The 20,084-nt window shown below is 32.7% G+C and overlaps 3 protein-coding genes across 4 annotated transcripts; 1 reads left to right on the plus strand and 2 right to left on the minus strand.

The window, feature by feature from the left end:
* The first annotated feature begins 524 nt into the window (after positions 1-524).
* EMB1075 (Pyridoxal phosphate (PLP)-dependent transferases superfamily protein) lies at positions 525-3,433 on the plus strand. Of its 2 annotated transcripts, none has more exons than XM_012210646.4 (6): positions 525-683; positions 782-1,109; positions 1,785-2,016; positions 2,114-2,307; positions 2,404-2,540; positions 2,771-3,433. In XM_012210646.4, exons 2-6 carry the CDS (start codon positions 785-787, stop codon positions 3,335-3,337), a joined length of 1,455 nt encoding a protein of 484 aa, XP_012066036.1. In that variant the 5' UTR covers positions 525-683; positions 782-784; the 3' UTR covers positions 3,338-3,433. The 2 variants fall into 2 exon arrangements, with proteins under 2 accessions (XP_012066036.1, XP_012066037.1); XM_012210647.4 differs by having other exon boundaries at positions 526-683; positions 785-1,109.
* Positions 3,434-3,773: 340 nt separating this feature from the next.
* Positions 3,774-6,206, minus strand: LOC105629192 (abscisic acid 8'-hydroxylase 3). The gene is made up of 9 exons (XM_012210738.3): positions 6,001-6,206; positions 5,618-5,936; positions 5,376-5,528; positions 4,826-5,092; positions 4,654-4,740; positions 4,489-4,567; positions 4,302-4,408; positions 4,109-4,227; positions 3,774-4,014 (listed from the first exon to the last, which is right to left on the minus strand). Exons 1-9 carry the CDS (start codon positions 6,204-6,206, stop codon positions 3,921-3,923), a joined length of 1,431 nt encoding a protein of 476 aa, XP_012066128.1. The 3' UTR covers positions 3,774-3,920.
* Positions 6,207-8,403: 2,197 nt separating this feature from the next.
* On the minus strand, positions 8,404-14,360 carry VIP1 (VIRE2-interacting protein 1). Its single transcript, XM_012210645.4, has 4 exons — positions 13,614-14,360; positions 13,110-13,242; positions 9,361-9,445; positions 8,404-8,984 (listed from the first exon to the last, which is right to left on the minus strand). Exons 1-4 carry the CDS (start codon positions 14,189-14,191, stop codon positions 8,701-8,703), a joined length of 1,080 nt encoding a protein of 359 aa, XP_012066035.3. The 5' UTR covers positions 14,192-14,360; the 3' UTR covers positions 8,404-8,700.
* Between the last annotated feature and the right edge of the window lie 5,724 nt (positions 14,361-20,084).

Consider the following 20,084-nt stretch of genomic DNA (forward strand, 5'->3'; position numbering starts at 1 on the left):
TTTTTTTGCAATTTAGAATTTTTATTTTGTGTTAAAACCTCCAATTGAATCAGTGATTCAATAGAAAATAAAAATTATTGCTTATTCCTACAGTTACTTTTTGCTGACTGCTTATCAGGTATTACTTTTTTTATTACACTGAAATCGCTAATTGAGTTAATGGTTGTACAACATTTTTTCTTCATGACAGAATAAATATTAGATTGATAAATAGTTTTCATTTGACATTAAATTTGTAAATAATTTTTTCAAGAATATTATTTTTGTCAAAATCCTAACTAACATTGTTAATAGAATTATAACCTTAAGGACCCTATAATTAGTTTAATTATAACTTTTGATGAATTTATGAGTCATTTGATAGTGAAAATAAGCTTTTTTTTTTTTTTTTAAGACTAAAGTATTAATGAAATTATAAGTCATAGACTTTATAGTTAGTTTTCAAAAATAAAGATTCTAATTTGGCTATAACTTGAATACTATTATTTTTTAAAAAACAAAATAATAAGGGAAGATTTCTGTTTTTTTTTTTAATAGGAAAAACAAGAGTTTTGCTGGCGTCTCGAAGCATGAAAAAGAGCAGATTTTTGCCTTATAAATATTGAACGAATACTGAAGTTCCTCACCACTTTTCCATTTCGACTCCCTTGATTTCAGCAATAGCCTCAGCCACCTTCGTTTAGGTACTCTTTCTCTCCTATTCACACACCAGCACGCATTTGAGATCTACAGTTAATACAGAGCTTCTAATCTCAACTTTTTATTCATTTTCTAATTGCAGTAGATGCCGATGGAAGTCGAAGCGGCGCCTGTTCCTGTCCACATTAACGGAGAAAAGGCGGAGATCTTGGCGGAGGACTTCGATCTGAGGGCTGTGATTAAAGAGCCTTTGCCACCGGTTGTGACGGCGGAGGAAGAGGTGGCTGGTGAAGAGGAGACGAAACAAAATGGGAGAGAGATTGTGTTAGGGAGAAACTTGCACACTGAGTGTCTTGAGGTCACAGAACCAGATGCTAACGATGAGCACACTGGAGATAAAGAAGCTTATATGGCTAGCGTTTTGGCTAGGTATAGAAAGACCTTGATGGAAAGGACAAAGCATCATTTAGGTATAATATCTTTCATTTTGTTATGTTCCTTTTGATAAATTTGGTTTCTGTTTGGCCCGTACTTTTTTTTGTATGATTGAATTTTACTATTTCAGTTCTGTTCAATTCCTGAGTTTTTTACTTCCCAATAACTAAGAAAATGATTAAACCATGTTGGGTAATTGACTTTAATTAATGCACAATCACATATATCTGCATAAGTGTAAAATTGAAATAAAATAATTAATATTACTTTGATTTTCTAAAAGTGTCATTTAAATGGAATAAAAAGTCAAAAAGCTGTCAATTTCAACAGAGCAGATGGAGTATTAATCTTCTAATTAAAGAATTTTACTTTGGATACGAGAAATGTTCTTGTAAATCCAAGCTAAGGCAATGCATTTGGGTGTTTTAAGAAATCAAGCATCATTCAGAAAGGATGGAAACTTAGCAATTGGTTTTTTGTCAAGATTGTTGTTCATTGAAGAGTAGCATAGAAGTCATTAAAAGAAAGGGCAAAAATGTTGCACTAAAGTTTTTATCATTTTGTATAATTTGTTCAAGCAGCATTTGTTGGCTGTGGTTAATTATTCACAGGAATTGCAGAAAAACAAGTTGGATGCATATTAAGTTTCTCTCAATTTATTTTGGGATGCCTATCAAGTTCTTGCACTCAATTGTTTATATCTGTTACAGGTTATCCTTATAATTTGGATTTCGACTACGGTGCTTTAGGACAGTTGCAGCATTTCTCCATAAACAATCTTGGTGATCCATTTATTGAAAGTAACTATGGTGTCCATTCAAGACAATTTGAAGTTGGTGTTTTAGATTGGTTTGCCCGTCTGTGGGAGATAGAGAAAGATCAATACTGGGGTTACATAACCAACTGTGGTACAGAAGGAAATCTTCATGGGATTCTAGTAGGGTAAGTAGTGATTTTTTAATTTTCTTTTTATTTCTGCATATCTGATTATTGTCAAGTTCAGAAACGAGGGAAATGAGAAAAAATGTTATCCATGCAGGAGGGAAGTGCTTCCAGATGGAATTCTGTATGCATCACGAGAATCACATTATTCTGTCTTCAAAGCAGCTCGTATGTATAGAATGGGATGTGTGAAGATTGACTGTCTGGTTTCTGGTGAAATCGATTGTGCTGATTTTAAAGTTAAACTACTCGCTAACAAGGACAAACCAGCTATCATCAACGTTAATATAGGTATGTTTCTTATGGTTATTTTACACAGATGGATATATGTGTCTATCTTTGTGCTCACAGATTACTCATCTTTTTGATGTGTTGTTTTTATTTCAGGCACAACTGTCAAAGGAGCAGTTGATGACCTTGATCTTGTAATACAAACGCTTGAAGAAAGTGGATTTACGCATGATCGGTTCTACATCCACTGTGATGGAGCGTTATTTGGACTTATGATGCCTTTCGTCAAGCGTGTAAGTGATTTCATTTTAGGCTTGTGATTGGTGGAAACATAAACGTATTAGCAAGTTATTTCTGATGAACATGGAATGTTTATTTATTTTGTTAGTGAAATGACATGGATGACCTTTTTTTTTAATCTGGATGTTAAGCATGTGGTAATATGTTACTTTTGTCCCATTATTATGGATTTTTTTTTTTTTTTTTTTTTTACTCTATTTGGCTGATTATTGCTCATGAACAGGCACCAAAGGTTTCTTTCAAGAAGCCTATCGGAAGTGTGAGTGTTTCTGGTCACAAGTTTGTTGGCTGTCCAATGCCATGCGGTGTTCAGCTAACAAGGTTGGAACACATTAATGTTCTCTCAAGGAACGTCGAGTACCTTGCTTCAAGGGATGCCACAATCATGGGGAGCCGCAATGGTCACGCTCCTATCTTCCTTTGGTACACCCTCAACAGAAAAGGTTACAGAGGATTCCAGAAAGAAGTACAGAAATGTCTCAGAAATGCTCATTACTTGAAGGATCGCCTACGTGATGCTGGGATTAGTGCAATGTTGAATGAGTTGAGCAGTACTGTTGTGTTTGAGCGGCCTAGAGATGAGGAGTTTGTTCGTAGGTGGCAACTAGCTTGCCAAGGAAGTATTGCTCATGTGGTGGTGATGCCCAATGTCACTATTGAGAAGCTGGATAATTTCTTGAATGAATTAATTGAGAAGCGCTCAACATGGTACCAGGATGGACAACTTCAGTCTCCTTGTATTGCAACTGATGTTGGGAGTGAGAATTGTGCTTGTGCTTTGCATAAGTGACGAGTTTAAATGGTTGAGAACTATTAGTCTGTTGTACCAGTTGTTTTATTTTGTAACAGAAGGTTGATTATTTTAGAATCAATTTAGATTTCTTTACTGAGGCCTTTTCGTTCTTCCTCGTGTTTCTATTTTCTTATTCTTGTTTACTCGTCCTGCTATTTATCTCTTACTGCTATGATGATCAAATTGTTTTAAGCTGAGATGTGCTTCAATATTGAAACTATAAAATTCCCATTAAGGCTGTTTGAACTCCGCACCTGTTCTTGCCGAGAGTAGGCCTTTTTTTTTTAGTTGTATAAAATATGGGTCAACTCTCCCTCTTCCTGTAACCTCTCCTCTTATATTCTGCAAATCCTTCCTCTGACAGTGCATTGACAAAACTGCAATACTATCTCTGCATATATATAAATTTTTAATGGCTTGTTTTTGTGGCAGAAAATTGAACTCCAATGCATTTTTAGCAGGCACAACAAGAGTATACACTTCAATTTTTAGTCATATGTGAAAAAAAAGGCTGTAAAAGTTATCCTTCAGCTTGTTGTGCTTTGACATTATTTCTTCCCTTGTAGTTATCCTCGGGAGATTAAAGTATTGATTCAACTACAACGGGATACTTGTTTTTGGGCATCCGCACCAGTGTTGGCTGGACAGAGTCATCTTTCTCCAAAGGTTTCCACCTGTTACAAAGATCATAATATTAATAAAGAGTTGGCTTCTTGAGAGGAGAGAAAAAGTATTGTGCTATTCTTGAAAATTTCAGTTTCATCTTACTTGTATTTAGTGACCAGGTGATGGATGAAGACACAAATTTCCAGTTTGGCCAGGTTCAGTCCAGGGCACATACGGGGTCCACTACCGAATCCAAGAAAGCTGAAAGGCCTTAAGGTCTCCTGAAATTTATTTGGAATTTCATTACTCATTCTGCTAGTGGGAGGAAAGGAAATGTGCAAGTGGATATGCTTACATCAAATCTACTGGGATTGAACTTATATGGATCAGGAAAAACTTCTGGGTCATGGTGAATAGAGACTACATCCAAGTTTATTGACCAGCCTTTCTTGATTGTATATCCTGCAATGTTAAGACTAAGATAGAGTTAAATATCAGCTTTTACTGTGTGGCTTGTTGATTGATAGTTTGATAGTTGGTACCATCAATTTCGAAATCCTGGGCAGCTTTTCTTGAAAACCAAGGTAAAATCGTTGCTCTTCGAAGAGTCTCACTGATCACCTGAACTCCATATAAAGACAAATGATTGATCAGGGAAGAGTTTAACAGTATGGATTTTCAAAATCAGTTTGCAATTTGCTTCTCACTTTGTTTGTGTAAGGCATGCTGTTAACTTCAGACCATGTAAGGTTCTCTCCTTCTCTTCTCTTTGATTGTATTTCTCTATGCTCCTCCTGCAAGTCCAAAATAAGATTTCAGTTAGAGGTAATGAGTTAAAAACTAAAATTTGTCATCACAGGTGTCTCAAGTCAACATTACTCGAAGTCTTTCAAGAACTTGAGGATTTTCATCAAGGAATTTGACAAGCCATGTTAGAGCAGCTGTTGTAGTATCATGACCTGCAACTAGCAGAGTTAATATATTATCCTTGAGTTGTTGATCAGTAAGTTTATTTTCATTATCTTCCCCATCTCCTGCTTTCGTATGCTTCATTATCAGTGACTCTAAGAAATCTTGTTGGAAGCTTTTTCCACTTCTCCTCATTGCAATGGTTGAATCTAGCATTTCGTACATCCTATCCCTAGCCTGAACAAGAGAAATATCGCATTAATGTCATGTTTTGATTTATATATTTGAATGGTCGTGTTTGGATTTCAAATATTTATGAATTTTCCACAACAAATCCTTCAAATAACTTTCCAACATTTCAAATATACTCCATACTATATCCTAGATTTCACATCAACTCAAGAATCCAAACATATTACTGAAAAAGGTATGCTTCTGGTTTTTTAACTTCAATGGCAAAGATCATTTGATTCATAGTTATGCTACTGCAAGAAGTAGTTGAGGTCTGATTAATTGATACCTTAATACCATTATGAAAAGCTGTTCCAGGGATCTTGAATGGCAGTGATGCAAAGGAAGAAGAGATTATTTTGAAATTTGACCGAAACTTCTCCTGCTCTTCTCCTGCGGGTTCTAGGCTCATTATCATGTTGCCAATTACTTTGAGAGTGAACTGCAAAAGGGCAAAGGATATCATTACATCCCCACAAACAATGCAAAAGAAAAAATGTTTGTTTTTTTGGTTTATCTTCAAGACTTAACTGTAGAAGCTTCTTCAAGGACGAACACTTTTCGTCCAGGCCACTGATCTAATGTTTCAATAGCTAGAGTATTAATGAAATGAAAATATTTCTTTAGCCCATCAACTGATAAAGGTTCTGCAATCAGTCTCCGTAGCCTTTTGTGTGCTTCTCCAGTGGTTTGAAGCAAGCTTGTAGGGCCTAGCACCTGCTGCCCTGTATAGAAAAGGTTCAAGCTCACCATTCCATCTTTTCCTGTCAATAAGATTTTACTCGCTTCTCTTCCTGTCATGAAGACGGTGAATCTACCCAGGACAAAGCTCTTGAAAACCTTTCCATACCTGAAATAAAAATCATGAGAATGCAAAAACAGGAGTATTGAGTTTGAATTTCATGGTTACTTACTTTTGTTGCCTCTTTTTCATGAAGCTGAATATACCAGATGGACTAGAAAACTCAGATAGGAATGAGAAGCTTTCACCTACAATAGGCCAACCCAAGCTTCCTGGAATGTACTCCATTGCTTTTGGAGAAATCCATAAATGCAGCAAGTAAAAAGCTAACACAAGCAAGCTTACAAGAGCAATGATGAGTAATATGGTGGGATCCATTGCTAGTCAATTGATCACCTCAGGAGGACCAAATGTTGAGCTTACAATAATGATCTGTTAGACACAAACACACAAATAATGTATATGTATATAAGGTTATAAACAATAAATTCTTCTGCATATTCTTTGTTGTCTTTTATCATCTTTATTATTATTTTTTTTCAAGTCTAACAATTTGTGCGATTTCCTCCAAGTGTTGTGGCCTGAAGTTGCTCCTGCTCTACCATATAGTTATTAACGGCATTGTAATTGTATAAGATGGATGGAGGCTTCTTGTGCCCTGGCACAAGAGAAAAATAAACAAATTGGTTAATGATTTTTGGATTTGTCTTTATATAATGCATCAACATAAAAAATAATATATTCACCTTAAAAATTATATATATATATTTATTATGCATTATAAAACAATTATACCCTTCATTGTCATTTTACATTTTATGTTTTGATAGTAACCGGATAAAATCAATATTATCAAGTATCAGCTAGGTCATATGAACAAACTAAATCAAATATGTGCTTATTCTAGAATCTGGTAAGAGCCATCTTACCTCATTTTGTCTTCTAACAAATTGAAATTAGACACAATAACACGTGGTAGTGCTAAGTTGAAATACCACGGGTGAGATTAACATTTCTTGTATAACACACGAATCCATTATTTTCGTAGGGTTGAATTTGGAAGTGATAGCTGTGGCTTTAACACGTGGTTGTTCTTGGTTTCCTGGATACTTTTGGTTGCCGTCCTTTGATGCTATTTGCAGGACATAATATAATTAAGTCAATTAAGACCACCGGGTAGATTTAATAAATCGAAATATTATATTATAGGTATATTAAGAAATAATTATTTCTTTTAATAATTTATGAGAGGAAGGGAATGCGAATTTGAGATTTATACTCTTCGCATTCCTTATAAAACTATTAGACGAAAAAAAACCAATCGAACAACAATTGATCGACTAAGATCAACATTTCAATGTATCCAAAAATAAATATATAATTCTTTTAAATAAGTAATTATTGAATTAATTGAGTATTTACATTTTGACATCCTATGAGCATTTTATGATTTAAATATTTTACACTTAAGTACAAATTTCAACTATTGTTTAACACATGGAAATTTCTCTAAGGATGGGTGCACGAATCCTTGATCTTTTATATTATACAAGGTGGATACTTAACCAGTAAGCCAGTACATTACGTAACTCCATTTTCCTTGTTTCAAACCAACGCATAATTAAGTAAATGATTCTAAAACTATCAAATCTGGTGAAAAGCTGACTCTAGAGGAAGTATATTTCCTAAAATTTCATGAAATTTATTTTTATCAAATAAAATTTAATATTAATATTCATTGACATAAGATCTGTTCGGTTCAATGGTTACAGTTAATTGTTGCTCGCTCACAGTTGAGGCTGAGCAAAGTTCATAAAATTCAAATAAAATTGACCGAACCAATTTCTTTCAACTTTTGATATAATCAGTTCCTTTTTTAGTTTTTTTTTTTTAAGAAATAATCGAAATTTTTTCAATTTGATCTGCTATTTAATAATTCTAATCTGTTCAAAAACAGCTAAAACTGAACCAAACAAATTCGCTCAATTTAATTTTATACGCTATTTGATGAGCACTGATTCCGTTCAATTTGATTTATCATACCAAAAATTTTAAAGTACTTTCACTGAGAATTTTGTACGTTAAAAGGAAGAAATTAGCTTGGACTCAATGAAATTATGATACATCCATAATAGGACTCCTAGTTTATATTACATCTGCAGCCCTGAAATTGCCTCCAAGTCTAACTTCATCTTTCACATTTTGGGTGCTGAACGACAAGTTCAGGCTTCCAAGCATCAAATCAAAACGACAAAGAATCAGTTGTTTGTGACATCCCATATGAATGCTCCAGTTGGTAGTTGCTGCTTGGGAACTGCAGCAAGGGGAAACTATTTTCCCTTTGACATACCTGAATAATTAAAAAATGAGATTATTCAGGAATACAAATTGAATGCTAGAATTAAGAGAGCCTTTGGGACACAAGTGGTGCATGGCTGTGGTCACGAAGTGCCGTATATCGAATGATAAAAAAAAATTCATTGAATACTTATTTATTTCTAATAAAGTACTATTAGAATAAAATACTAGAATTAGAATAAAAAAAAAAAAAAGATTATAAAAAAAGATTCCAAAATATAAATATGAGAAGCGATTAATTTCTTTATAATTCTGGTTTTAGTAACTCCTATGATTCTCCAAAAGCTAATAATTCTACAAATGCATAGATTACAACAATCAACCACCAATCTTATTTCACAAATACCTAATTTGTATTCCTAAAGTGACACTTGGTTTTTATGTGAGAGAAGAAGCTCTGAGCAACACTCACAACCTTTACCTGCAACGCATTTACATGTTTACATATACAAGATGATACTACCTGCTTCAATTAATTTCTACTGTGGCAGCAACTGAAGTTTGTTGACAGACACTAGACCCTCTGGCTGAAGTTTGCGTAGCCCGGACGGGGCTGTCCGTTGAGAGTCTGGTTATTGGTGGATGTCTGAGGCATGTGAATCTGCTGCTGCTGCTGCTGCTGCTGCTGTTGCTGTTGATGTGGTTGTGATTGGGAGCTGGGAAAATGATGTAAGGCCTGCTGATGGGAGGAAAATTGTGGAGTCAAGCCTCGAGTGAAAGGATTTCCATTGGCAGGTGGAATTTGACCAGTTGCTATCTTAAGCCGCTGCACTTCTTCCCTTAATGCTTCATTCAGAGCTGCAGACAGCAGAAAAGCACACAAACACCAGTTACCAAAAATTCTGGATTCAGTTAACAGAAACAATTGAACGACGGAGAAAAAATAAAAAGAAAAGAAGTGATCATGTTTGGAAAAAGATTATTCATATTGTATTCAAGGATCACATACATAGCTTTACACGTGTGTGCACAATAGAGAAATCGCAAAGACATATTCATGTTAATATATATTCTGGAAAGAGAGATGTTTAGATCACACAGGGAGCGATCAAAATGTAAGTGCATTTAAAACGTTAGATTCATCAACTTGAGATGTATAGAAAGGCTTATCTATTTTATTTAGTTATTCAATCCCCATATAAATATCAAGATATCATTTTGATGAGCATCTTACCATCTCTAAGTTGTGCTTGCTGCTCCATAGCCTGTAACCGTAGTTTCAGCTCCTTATTCTCTGCTGTTAAGCCAGTAGTGTCTCTCTGCATCAATAAAAGAATATACATAAGCACTATTCTCCTATTATTTTATATCCTTTGGCATGTTTGGTTCTCTCCGTGTATAAGAAGCATTTATTAACAAAAGACAATAAGAGAACAATGATAATAAGATGGATGATATGTCCTCTTAATGGATCACAGATGGAAAAAAGGAAAACATTAACAGAGTGAAGCCCCACACAATCACTAATTAGGTTTTTTGACGAGTTAATGAATGCAATAGCACGTCTAACTTGGGGTGTTATCCAACAACCTGGCAGGTTCAGTTAACAATGTGGGAGTATGCGGACACATAGAATAACAAATTACATAGAACTATAGTGTGAAAGGAAACTAAATCAGAAAAGAAAAGGAACATGATCTGACAGCATGCTGTCAATACATTATTCTTATTATTATTCAAGGAGCATAATTGTATCAAATTTCTCTCTCTCTCTCTCTCTCTCTCTCTCACACACACACACACACACACACACACATATGTAAAAGCATGTACCTATCGTGTGAAAAAGCCCATCATGTATGAAAATATAAAACAGATGTCTATTACAAATGATGTTTCTACATTTTTGTAAAAATACAGGTTCTGCATTTTTTGGCATTTGGGGCACAAAGGAAAATTAGTTAACAGAATATTTTTCCAAGTCAAAAGTAAAACTGAGCCACTTCCAAAGGAATCATTTTCCAAAAATTTCACAAATTTATAAGAAATGGAAGAAGCCTATAAGAGAATCAGATGGCACATGTTTATTATCTATCAACCAAAGCCATCCAACTTATGCTTTTTGAAATAAGATAGAGCCTAAATGCAACATCTCCAAATTTGCAGATTGATTACTAGATAACAGTTGCACATCTACCAGAGCCTGGATTGGTACAGATGGGGGCATGAATATAATCGTTAATAAACATTTAACCAAAGCTTAGGCGCACTTCAGATAAAATTTCCAAACACACATCGTCTGAAGATATTGCAACAACAGGAAGCATATTCCAGTTTGTACAAAAAATTTAAAAGCCAAAGAAAGCTTGAACAGCAACTTAATTGGTGTTTTTGGTTTATTTTTCTTTCATAAAGTTTTTCCCACCTCTCTAAAAAACAATGCCATTGAGCCAATTGAGTCATGGGGAATGCAGGTTTTAGTTCCAAGCCAACAGTAAAATGCCTAACGGCCCCTATGGCAAAGTGAACCAGCATATTTTTTGGTTCAGAGTTTTTCGTGGTTTACATAAGCTCACATTGAGAGCAACCTCATTCCCTTTCTTGCTCAGCTTTCCTGAGTTCGATAGCCACATATGGTAGAAGGTTCTAGGCAGCCTCTTGGTAAATCTTTTAGATACTTGTGTCAGGGGCTAAGGGTAATGCCACTGGCTCTTGTTATAGTTTGCGGGTGCAGGAAAGAAGTGGTATATTCCTACATGATATGACATATTAAAAATGAGAATAAGTTGCATACTAGAGATGAATCTGGCTAAACTAAGTTTGAAATGACTAAACAAAAATTTCTATTGTAAACCCAGCCCTTTTTTAGGATGTCTTAAGAAATCCCAAACTTTAGTGCATGTACAAATTCCAGTCCAATATTTTCCTTGTTCTAATTGTGTACTTAACTTTACGGTGTTAGTGTTAATCATAGCTTTATCCCTAGTATTGACATTATTTGGGCAAATACTGGTCTTAAATAATGGAACATATCATACTAGTATGCCCAATGATTCCTCAAATGCACGTGCTACACAGAAATTATCACAAAATTGAAGAATGCTGGCATGACTGTCTATTTTTTAAGAAATGTTAATCTGCATGTCTATTTTGGAATCCGAAGATGTTGTTATGCCACATCATATCTATGTAAAACTAGAAATATCAAAAATACAAGGGATGATTCTAATTGATGCCAACAACCTGAAACTGAAAATATGATTGACAAAATGAAAGGTGGGACCAAAATTGACACAAAAATAAAACTTTGAAAATTTTTGGATGATTTCTATATAATTGCTTGTTAATATTTTAAAATTAGGGATAGTACTGTTGCGATCCATGATCGTTGGAGTTCCTGGACAATGATGTATGGAAACTAAGACCATCCATTGCATAGAAAAGTTGAAGTGATATTTAACCTGCATACTTAACTAATATTAACTATAATTCAGGATCATGATATCCACATCAAATAAAAATGTTTTGCCAAATATGGCCCTGTGATTAACCGCGTAAATAAATTTGCATGAGATTAGCTAGATATGGAAGGATATTCATTTACACAATTTACACAATTAGATGTCATTTCATTTACCATGGGATCCATAAAAATTTAACATTAATTAGTATTTTATCACTTTATCCTATTAGGATTTTATTTTTTCATCCAATGGCTAATATTCATGGGATCACCAATGATCCTAGAACACTACAGTTTGACATTAAAATAAGCAACTGTTTTGTTCTTTTCTGTTAAGTAATTGGGAAAAAAGTCAGGAATCAACATGTCTAGAAAACCACATATTGTGTAAGTGGACCATAAACAAAATAGTCAGAGGATCCTGTCAAATCTGGTTGATAGTGCGTCAATAGCGGTGGCTTAGATGTTTACAAAATGACAAACTGAGTAACCTTTTCTTTTTTTTTTTTTTACTGCACAACCAATAATAAGAAATGCCTGTTTAGTTTCTTGGTGCTTCTATGTAGCCCCATAAAGGCGCCATGTTATCACAGAAAGCTTCATTAGTGTCAAAAAACAAAAATTATTTATCAAAATAAACATCATATTATTCCAACCTCAAAAGTTAATTGGCAAGCACAACTGGCCTCAAAACGCATGGAAATCTAACTAATGAGCCAAGTTTATTACCATAATGATAAAATATTCAGCAGATTTGAGTACTAAAGCGATAAAAATGTAAAATTTTATATTCAAATCACTAAATCCAATATCGAGGAATAAATGACCAAATGGGTCCAGCACTGACTAGGAATGCATAACTCAGAAGCCAAGTACACCGAGTTAAAGCACCATAAAATACTACGACATGAGAAGAACATCCTACAACATGGTTTCAAAAACAAAAATGGATCATATAAACTTTGTAATATAGACATGACATAATTGATAAATGAATCAGTATGGATGGGACAAGATGAATGCCTCAAACATACATGCATTTTGAGGTGCCACAGATTGAAGTAACAAACTTGAAAAAGTAGTGATATTCCAACAAAAAAGTCTTCAGTTATGAGCAGCAATTGATTGATCACATTTACAGAAACTTCTGAAATGCAACCACATTTTCATTCATACACATTGAATAACATAATTATACATAAAAACATATGGTTTACAAAAGATTGCTAATTTACCGTGGAACAATAGAGAATGCATGAAAAGTTCATAACTTCTAAATTTATTTTAATTTTTCATGTAACATTCACGGATACTACAGCTGAGCATATCTCTAGCAGAGCCAAGAATCGGTTAAAAGCACGTTAGCGGATTATTTACACTCAGCAAATAAATATTGCAGATTACTGAAAGTAATGCAAAAGGCACAAGTTTGAAGCATAACAAACCAAATCCATAGTTCTAATTGTTTGACAAGTGAGATAAACCATCGACTTAAACCAAATTCCATATTCCATACATACCTGCAACATAGTAACCTGCGCAGAGAGGGTGGTTGCTTCTGTCTGAAGCGTCTGCACCTTCCTCTCCAACTCACTAGTGTACCGTATTTTCCTCTCCTTCGACCTTGCAGCAGATTGCCTGTTGGCAAGAATCCTAGAACAAAATAACAATTGATAAGAAAACTATGCGCCAACTTCTCAACAATCATCCTCTTCATAATATACTGATAGAAAAATGGGAATTTGGACCAGAAGATAAAGATAAACATATAAAGCTCGAGTACAGAGCAGATTCAGAGAAAGATTGAAACCCATAAGCTTCACTACCAAATAATTTATCTAAATCCCTAAGCCTTTCTTTCCATTTAAAAAAGAAAAAATTGGCAAGCAGCATATCACGAGCGATCTATATTATCAAATACAAGCAAGTAATAATCCCTTTTCAAGCCGAAAATCTAACTCAAGTAAAACAGAAAAGAGACTTTCCCTCCTTTTTCGAGTTGAATTAGAAACAAAATGACAGACCTTTTGGCTCTCTTGGGATCAATCAAAGCAAGTTCAGCAAGTCTATCAGGACCCATAGCTTTCTTAACACCGTCTATCATAAGAGACTCTATCTCAAACGACGATGTAGACCCATCCATCGAATTGCTATGTCTATGATGCACCCTCCTCTCTCCCGTTCCTCCTCCTGCCCCAGCCGCTGCCGTCGCCACAGCTTTCCCGCCAAATTTCTCATCTCCGCCGCCACTCGAAAGGCCCAGCCCATCAAAGAAATCCGAGTCAACAGACAGGCTACGCAGATGGTTAATGGGTTTCGGCTTTGTACTCGGACCACTGTGAGACACCGATGCAGAGTCATCGGAAACTGAACCGGAATCGACGGCCATGGGAACTCCACTGCCGCTGCGAGGCGGAGTAGGAGTTGGGAGGTCGAGAGAAGAAAGGTCGAGGTCCGATGGGTCAAAGAGAAGGAGGTCGTCGAAGCGGAAGGAGGTGTCGGAGTGGGCCCGCCTGTGGTGGGACCCACGCTGTGGGATGTCGGGCATCTGCTCTATGTCCATCGTCATCGGCTGCTTCCCGATGAACTTTGACGGGTCCATTTCCCTTCCAGGTGGCTGTGGTGGAGGTGGTGGTTGTTGATTGATCGACTTGTGGGTGTAATCAAGTTGAAGACCAACTGAAATACAGCGGTTTTATTTAGTTTTGTAGAGTTGTTGCCTTGGTAGCAGTAGAGGTCTAGAGCCGAAGGGTATGGTTGCGACAAATTTTGACTGCAGCGGTGATAAATTATAAATACACAAAACTAGTATATAATTACAGAAACAATTTTGACAGCTGCGGTGTTTTAAAAAAAAAAAAAATCAGAAGAGCAGATACAGAATAAAACACTGTTAGTAACTAATATTATTTTATTAAATATTATTTTATAAATTTTACTTAATATTTTTATTTATATAAAATATAAAAATAAAAATAATATATTTACATTAACAATTAAAAATATACATTGTACATCCTGGATTTAGAAAAAATGAATTGCTTAAGAAAGTGGAATCGAACTTATCCTTAATGATCATTTTCTATTTTTAACAACAATTGCTATAAAAATTTATAAGACACTAATATTCATAAGCTAATATCCGTTAACCACTAAACATTAGCTATTTGCAATTGTTATGGGCTATCAACTGGACAGTTGAACTAAACAGATTTTAAGAAATCATGAGGCGAAAAAAATTGATAGACTTGTATACTCTGTTTGAAAAGAAGAGGAATCGAAATAATAAAGAAAAAATAATAATAAATTGTTAATTTTATTTCCATTGTTATTTTTCACAGTTGTATTTGGAAAATGAAGGAAAATAACGAATAAAAAAAATAAAATTATTTTCCTCTGTTTAGAAAAGACGAAATTTTAAAGGAAAAAATTATTAATATTGATATATTGTCATTTTAACCTCCCTTATCATTTTAAAGGACTTTGACGATCATATAACATCAATATTTAGTTAAAAATAATTTGAGTATTTGGGTAATTGCATAAAAAGTTGGAGAAACTTCAACATTCCACCGTTATTTTCTCTCTCAAATGGAGAGCTTCTATTTATGTGAGATAGGGAGAAAAATAAATTAATTTTTCCTTCTTTTCCAAACAAAGTAAAATTGTTTTCCACAACTATTTTTCTCAACTATTTTGATTCGTTTAAAAAAATACCTCCCCATTCAAACAGAGTGTTCAAGTGATTGGCTAGACGAAAATCTATTTAATAAATTGTCCAGACAAATTGCATAGCTATCTAAATAAAAACAAATCAAAAACAAGAGAAACAAAGATCAAATACTCCACATATAAACTAGAAAGATCATAAACTCCACATAAGATGGAGATAAATCACAGAAAAAAAAAGAAAAAATAAAAATATGAACCGTTATCAAATTGATATGTGCCAACGACCAAAGATCACGAATTTATTTGATAAAAATAACATAAAATTTTATAAATAAAAAAAAAAAAAAAAAAAAAAAAAAAAAAAAAGAGGGAGGATGTGATCTTAAGAGATAAGAATGTCTTTCTCTCATATCTACATTGATTCTTGGGTCTTTGATGGAGAAAAAATAAGAGCATCTTAATGATGGAGGAGGAAAAAGAGAAAGAAGAAAAATAAGTTTTTTTTCTTTTTATTATAATATATTTGTCAATGTTTGAGAAAATATATTTATTTTATAAAAAAATCATTCACTTTAGAATAATTCAGAACCTATTTGATGTAACTTTTCATAATAGTTATAGCAGTTGTTGATAGATGATAATTTATTAATAGATGATAACTGGTGGCTAATATCAATTAGCTGAAGAATATTGGTATTTGAAATTTTTAGTAGCAGTCGCTATTAAAATATAAAATAATTATTAAAGAGTGTAATTATTTTTATACGTTATGATGTTATGATGTTATGATATGATGTATATTTTTATTAATTGTTAAGGTTAGTAACTTAGTATATTTTCTATTCTATTGTGTTATAAATAAAAAATATTAATTAAAATTTTTAAATAATATTCAATAGAAATTTTATTGTTATTTTAAATAATAGAAAAAAAATTAACGTGAAAAAAATATTAGACTAATATTAGCTATTAGCTCTATATTAAAATTTTTACCAAACACTTAGCAAGTTAATTTGTTAGGTACAAATATTAAGACTCATTGTAATTTTCATTTGATCATGAATTTCTTTTATTTAATATTTTTTTGTTGCTCCAAACATAAAAATTTAAAAAGTGTTTTTCGAAAATGTACTTTCCAAAACAAATGGCTCTAGCTTGGTAGAACCAAGAGGTATAATCCCTCTTTGGCATGTAGAACGTAAATATGTTTTTTACTTTTTCGATATACACATTTTTTAGAGATTAAACTTGTGTTTCACCCTCACGAGAATTGGTTCACTATTTTATTGATAACTATTATATCTTTTTAATTTCCTTTTTTCTAAAGAAAGTTTGAAAATGGAAGGTAAAAATCAAGTTTTTTTGTTGGTTGAATATGACAACAGTGTTTAGAATAGCTTTTAGTGTTTTTAATTAGTTAAAACACTATCTCTATATTATTATGTTCAGGAATCTGATATATGAAATAGCTTTTAAAGGATAAATGATCGTTTTCTAAAATGTTTTTTAGGTCTTTTCACATACATTTTTTTACAACCTCTTTGTTATTAATTTGAAATTCTTATATCACATTATATATTTTTTATGCTTGGCTTGTTCATAATTGATAGTAAAAGAAAAAAAAAAATTGTTTATATATTTGTATTTGAACTCAAGAAAATATTAGAAATCAAAAAAATTGATCCCTAAAAATATTAAAAATTTTCAATTTTATTTTTAGAATAGTGAATTTTTTTTATTTTTGCTCCCTTAAATTTTAAAAATTTAGGTTTATTGAAATCATCTTATTTTTTCTTACAATGAGTTTAATTCTATGGTTATAAGCGAAAATTCTAAGTGAATATTTTAACATTCTTTTTTGTCATTTTAAATTTAGTTGTCAATCAAACATGTGTTTTTATCCAACACTTCTGCTTTACAAAGCTACTTAAAATATCTATTAATAATTAATATTTAACAATTATTGAAACAGCTAATAGCTGCGAGAACTGTTATATTTACCGAACAGACCATTTGTTACGAAAATCTAGAAAGAAAGCTAATAAAAAAGCAAGCAGGCATAGCCTTTGGATTAATATTAAACCACTTTTTTTGAGCTTAGTAAAAAAGTTGATTTTGTCCCTAAATTTGGAATATATATTCAAATCATCCAGAAATCAACTTTTTAAGCTAATTTTCCCTCCAACATTAGTTCAAAGAATCAATTTATCCATTTCTTCATTTAGCTAATGCCCCTATAGCTTGATTCATCTATGTACTCTTAATAATAATACTACTTCTAAAATATTGCCCAAAAAATGAAATTGACGAGTCTCCTTACTGTGAAAAAATGCAGATAAATAAAAGTGTATGGACTGAAGAAATGATGATTGCCTTATTGCTTATATTAGAGCTCATAGCGAAGGCTGTTGAGTCTATTTCTGAAGTTGTTGACTTTCTTCGTGCGGTAAAATTGCAATTTTATAATTCTCTTTCTTCACCAACTTACATACTTTCTATATTTAGGAAGTTCCACGCATGTTGGCTAGATGAAATAATAAGTAAATTGAAAGGGTAAAAAGGGCGTGCTGGACTCCATTATTGTCGCTAGGGGTGAAGATGGAGACAAATCACTCAGTAATTCATCTTTATAAGAGCAAAACTTATATTATCGGGCATGATAAAGCTATCGCTGGCGACGTGCCTAGCAAAACAAAATGATTTGTGGAGTTCGTAGAAGGCAAAATAAAATCTGTTCATCTTAAACTATACAAAGTAATTTTCCATCTTAGAAGATAAAAAACAATTAAATTTCTATGAATAATAAACATATTTCAAAAAATATAATAATATTAATATTTTTTATTTGTTTAAAACAAAATGCATTCTCATTCAAAAAATTACTTTTTTTTTTTTTTTTTGTAAAATTTACTGTTTTTTTAAGTAGTAGTAATGTCTAATTCTAAGCAAGCAAAAACAAAATGTTATGAACTTTAAAGCACTATTGGGGTACAAGTGAAAAATCTTGTAAAAACAGGGCGAAAGCAATAATAACGAAAGAAATATTGAGAAACCGGTGCAGGGGACAGGTAAAATTTTGGGCCCAGCTGGAAAACGACCAACTACCATTAGGTATCGGCCAGCCATTTGCCATTTGTCTTTTTACAACTCGACTGGAAACTAGGGGCGTGTTGACTACGCGTCGCGCTTTGAGAGAGCGTGTGCTTTGGTTTGGTTTATATCTCCTCTAAAAAATAATCACCGACGGGCTGCCGTAGTAGACTCTCATTTTTTATATATTAAATTAAAATTGGAAACTTGTAATTGAGTTCAAAAAAATACAAGCGAATTCAATTTTGTTAAATTAAAAACTAATAATTGTTATTAACTAGTAACTATGTATTGTTCTATTGAATAGAAAATAAATCACAATTTTTATTAAATAATTAGCAAAAAAAGAGCCAAAATGACAAAAAAAAAAATCCTCAATTTGGACTTTTTTATTTTTCGCAGATTTTATTAATTTTATCAATAAATATGTTATCTTTTTTTTCCTTAACAATTATAGCTTACGTATGTTAAAACTAATAAAATATTCTCTATATATGGTATATAAATGTTGATCGAAAAGTTTACTAACCACTTAGCAAAAAATTTATCCCTCTTGATTGATTGAGCTAGTCATGTGGAGTTAAAATTTAGAATTTAATTAAAAATGGCTGAACCTTTAATAACATTTTCACTCTTTTTAAGTTAATTTGAGCTCATCCTCTTACGTTTTTTTTTTTAGTACAATATAAATTCTTTATAAATAAAGAATATAGAAATTTTTAGTTCTTAATTTTTTATAATATAAACAAATATAGATAACTATTTTATAATTGTTCTTTCATTCACATTACTCCATCTAAGTTCTAACCATTTGAGACCTTCAAACAAGTGAAGCCAACAAAATTTACTAATTCCAATCATGTTGATTTTTGACTAATGAAAATATCAAAATTGCGATGATGGAAAATATATAGCACACCAAATTAGAATTAGAAAGCACTTGAAAATTGATTGTAAGAGGTTGGCTAGTCATAATATCATTATCACCATTTTGGTTTTGTCGAGAGAAAAGCTCTTTTAGGGTCAAAGATTATGTAGATTTTCTTCTGCTTTTCTTTTTCTTCCTTCCTTTTGGTCTTTTGTGTAGTTTAGAGTGCTTTCTCCCGGCATTGAGTAAATGATCAATTCAGTTCAAATCAAATCGAACTAAGGCTATAAAATATGAATAGAACACTTTTTGCAACAAAGTAAATCGAATCGAAATTGACATCTGAATTAAATTAATTTGAATTGAACCAATTGGTTCGATCAATTTTAATCATTTTTACCATTTAGGTTCGGTTTTAAGCCTAACCGATAACTTTTTTACCAAATCGACTTGAACCGAATATTAAATTTGTTTCAAACAAAACAAATTGGTTAACGGAACCTTTCTTGACACCTGACTGAACAGAACCGAAATGGATCGATGGTAGTTTTGCGCACTTCTACATTATGATTCTCCCACAAAGTTGGTGGCTATAGGAAGAAAAAAAAACTTTTGAAAACTTTAAATCTTAATTATTAGAGAAGTTAATTTAATAATTGAATTATGAGTATATAATTAGCTAAATAAAAGCCCTAAATATAGTTTTTTATTATTGAGGAATTTAATAATTTAAAAGATGAATATATAATAATCATCTACTACCTAAACCGATTTGTTTATTTCAAATGCAAAATAAAAGAGAATAGCCAAGCATCTTCACACATGGCAATTTGGCAAGCACATGGAACTTTGTATTTTTTTTATG

This window comes from Jatropha curcas, chromosome 9, assembly GCF_041381405.1.
Source record: "Jatropha curcas cultivar XTBG-Jc1 chromosome 9, XTBG_Jcur_1.0, whole genome shotgun sequence".
Classification (NCBI taxonomy): domain Eukaryota; kingdom Viridiplantae; phylum Streptophyta; class Magnoliopsida; order Malpighiales; family Euphorbiaceae; genus Jatropha; species Jatropha curcas.

Excerpts from the sequence above, each read along its gene's own strand:
- EMB1075 (XM_012210646.4), top strand. The coding sequence starts at position 785 with ATGCCGATGGAAGTCGAAGCGGCGCCTGTTCCTGTCCACATTAACGGA. Across the intron at positions 2,017-2,113 it reads CTTCATGGGATTCTAGTAGG|GAGGGAAGTGCTTCCAGATG; the intron begins GTAAGTAGTGAT and ends TTATCCATGCAG. Across the intron at positions 2,308-2,403 it reads TATCATCAACGTTAATATAG|GCACAACTGTCAAAGGAGCA; the intron begins GTATGTTTCTTA and ends TTTTTATTTCAG.
- LOC105629192 (XM_012210738.3), bottom strand. The coding sequence starts at position 6,206 with ATGGATCCCACCATATTACTCATCATTGCTCTTGTAAGCTTGCTTGTG. Across the intron at positions 5,093-5,375 it reads CTTTTCATAATGGTATTAAG|GCTAGGGATAGGATGTACGA; the intron begins GTATCAATTAAT and ends TCTCTTGTTCAG. Across the intron at positions 4,015-4,108 it reads CACCTGGTCACTAAATACAA|GTGGAAACCTTTGGAGAAAG; the intron begins GTAAGATGAAAC and ends TCTTTGTAACAG.
- VIP1 (XM_012210645.4), bottom strand. The coding sequence starts at position 14,191 with ATGGACCCGTCAAAGTTCATCGGGAAGCAGCCGATGACGATGGACATA. Across the intron at positions 13,243-13,613 it reads GATCCCAAGAGAGCCAAAAG|GATTCTTGCCAACAGGCAAT; the intron begins GTCTGTCATTTT and ends ATTTTGTTCTAG. Across the intron at positions 9,446-13,109 it reads CGCAGGTTACTATGTTGCAG|AGAGACACTACTGGCTTAAC; the intron begins GTATGTATGGAA and ends TTATTGATGCAG.